At 37.0% G+C, this 2,031-nt stretch overlaps 1 protein-coding gene across 1 annotated transcript; it reads left to right on the top strand.

Annotated features, from left to right (window-relative positions):
* Nucleotides 1–696: 696 nt before the first annotated feature.
* On the top strand, nt 697–1,728 carry cUnh14orf119 (chromosome Un C14orf119 homolog). The gene is made up of 2 exons (XM_079243219.1): nt 697–1,368; nt 1,489–1,728. The coding sequence occupies exons 1-2, from the start codon at nt 958–960 to the stop codon at nt 1,660–1,662; spliced, it is 585 nt and encodes a 194-aa protein (XP_079099345.1). The 5' UTR covers nt 697–957; the 3' UTR covers nt 1,663–1,728.
* The last annotated feature ends 303 nt before the right edge of the window (nt 1,729–2,031 follow it).

The raw sequence follows: 2,031 nt of genomic DNA, 5'->3' as shown, positions 1-2,031 counted from the left end.
GTACATTTATTTCCTATAAAATTGATTTTGACTTCTCTCGTATATTTGAAAATGTATTGTTTGGCTTTTTTTCCCCCTTTAACCCTGCCAAATCAGATCAATATTTTATAATCAATCTAATTTTGTTGCTGGCAAAATACCATATCCATAAATGTAAATTCTCAAACAAAAAACCCTCTTTTTTTTATCTTTACAAAAGAACTCAAACAATACCTCACAACAATAAAGCACTCTAAAAATAAGAAAGCTGTTAAAACCTCTGATTTATGTCTGCTTTTCAACATTTATTGAAAAGCTTATATTCCTTTGTACTCCATACTCTCTGATCCCCTATCATTATCCCTGTTCATGTTCTGGACTACATTCATAGCTTGTAATGTCCAATTGTCAATAAAGTTTTGTTAAAAAATAAAGAAAAAAAAGAACATCAAACTACTGACATTTAAATCTAATTACGTGTACAATTATTATTTAATACATTTTAATATATTACATTTATATTGCGTAAACAAACAATTGTTTTGTTTACTTTGTTATGGCTTAATCATAGACTGTATATAGAAATGTTGCGCAAAATTAGCGCAAACTTGACCTCCTCTGCAACGAGGCTAATTATCTGCTACAGCTTCCTGTATATATTTGTTAGCTGCATTGCTAATGCTAAGCAACACGCCACTCTAAATACGACCACATTAAGCGTCGCTTATTTGTTTTTTTTCTCTCAATAATTTCATTTGCCCTTTGAAAATCAATTGTTAAAGCTAGTCATTATTTAGTAATGTTGACATTAAAGAAAGAGTCCGGTGGCTGTTTTGTTTAAACTACACGTAGACCATACTCAGACTAGAAGATTCTCTATTGAAGATTTTTATTATAAACCAGCAGAAGAGGAACAACAAACTTTCTTTTTTTCGGTTTCTTTGTTTAATTTTTTAGGGTGAAACACACTTTCTATAGATGTCGTGGTTCAGTCAAGTCGGTCAAGGCTCAGATCAACAGCAGCCCACTGACAGACAAAGATTTGCAGCCACAAATATCTTTGGTAATCCGACGGGGGGATCAGCCACCCTGGCAGCAACCCACGGCGGCGCTGGTGTCTTCACTCCTCGCCCTTCTGACTTTCCATCGGTTCCTCGTGGTACAACCAGTCCTCTCAGTCTTGAAAACTTGTCCTGTGCATCTCCTAGTGCAGGTCAGGTCAGAGAGCTGGAGCCCATTTCCTATGTAACCCTCCAGGAGCAGCGGTGTGTTGTGAGCTGGTATCAGGGCTGGACAGCCACTCAGAGGGAGCGATTCCTGCAGGACCTTCTGGGCAAAGCAGTGCCAGGCAAAGTGTGCACCCTCCTAGACTCACTCAGTACTCTTCAGGTACTTTCTACAATCACTGGGAGATATATAGAATGGATAGTCTTGTACCTTGTAATGTTGGTTTAAAAAACAACAACAAAAACCAAAAACCTGCTGCATTGTCTTTTTGTTATCTGACAGGTCAAAGACAGGCTGCCCAACATCTTTGAATGTCAGCTACGGCTGTGGACCCAGTGGTTTGAGTCTTGGGGAGAAGATGACAGGAATAATTTTCTACACATGCTGGAGGAGCGGGACCCAGAATTTGTTGCACACTTTTACAGGAGTGTGGCCGGCACCGCAGGAATAGACTGAACAATGTTTACATTTATAAGTTGTGTAAAATGTGATTAAAAAAAACAAACTGTAACTGGTCACTGAATATAAGCTTTTTTTTTAAATTTTGTATTGTACTAAGATTTATACAGTTTCACAATGGCTGCATCATACAGCGTACTGCATTTTCATTAAAGTTGGCTGACACTGTGTGTCTGAGCTCATTGTTATAATCTTTAAATACATACTTGGAAAAAATGACCCCATGTTGTTGTTTTTTTTTTAACACATCTGGAATAATATGGAAAGTAACTGGTGCATGTCTATTCAATAGTTTAGTGTCCAAAATATAGAATGGCAATTCAAGAAGCAAAATTTGCTTGGCTTTGTGGATTATTTTATTATCAA

This window comes from Telmatherina bonti (genome assembly GCF_933228915.1).
Source record: "Telmatherina bonti genome assembly, chromosome: 7".
NCBI lineage: Eukaryota > Metazoa > Chordata > Actinopteri > Atheriniformes > Telmatherinidae > Telmatherina > Telmatherina bonti.
Note: the sequence above shows the minus strand (reverse complement) of the source record. Positions and strands in the feature narration are given on the sequence as shown.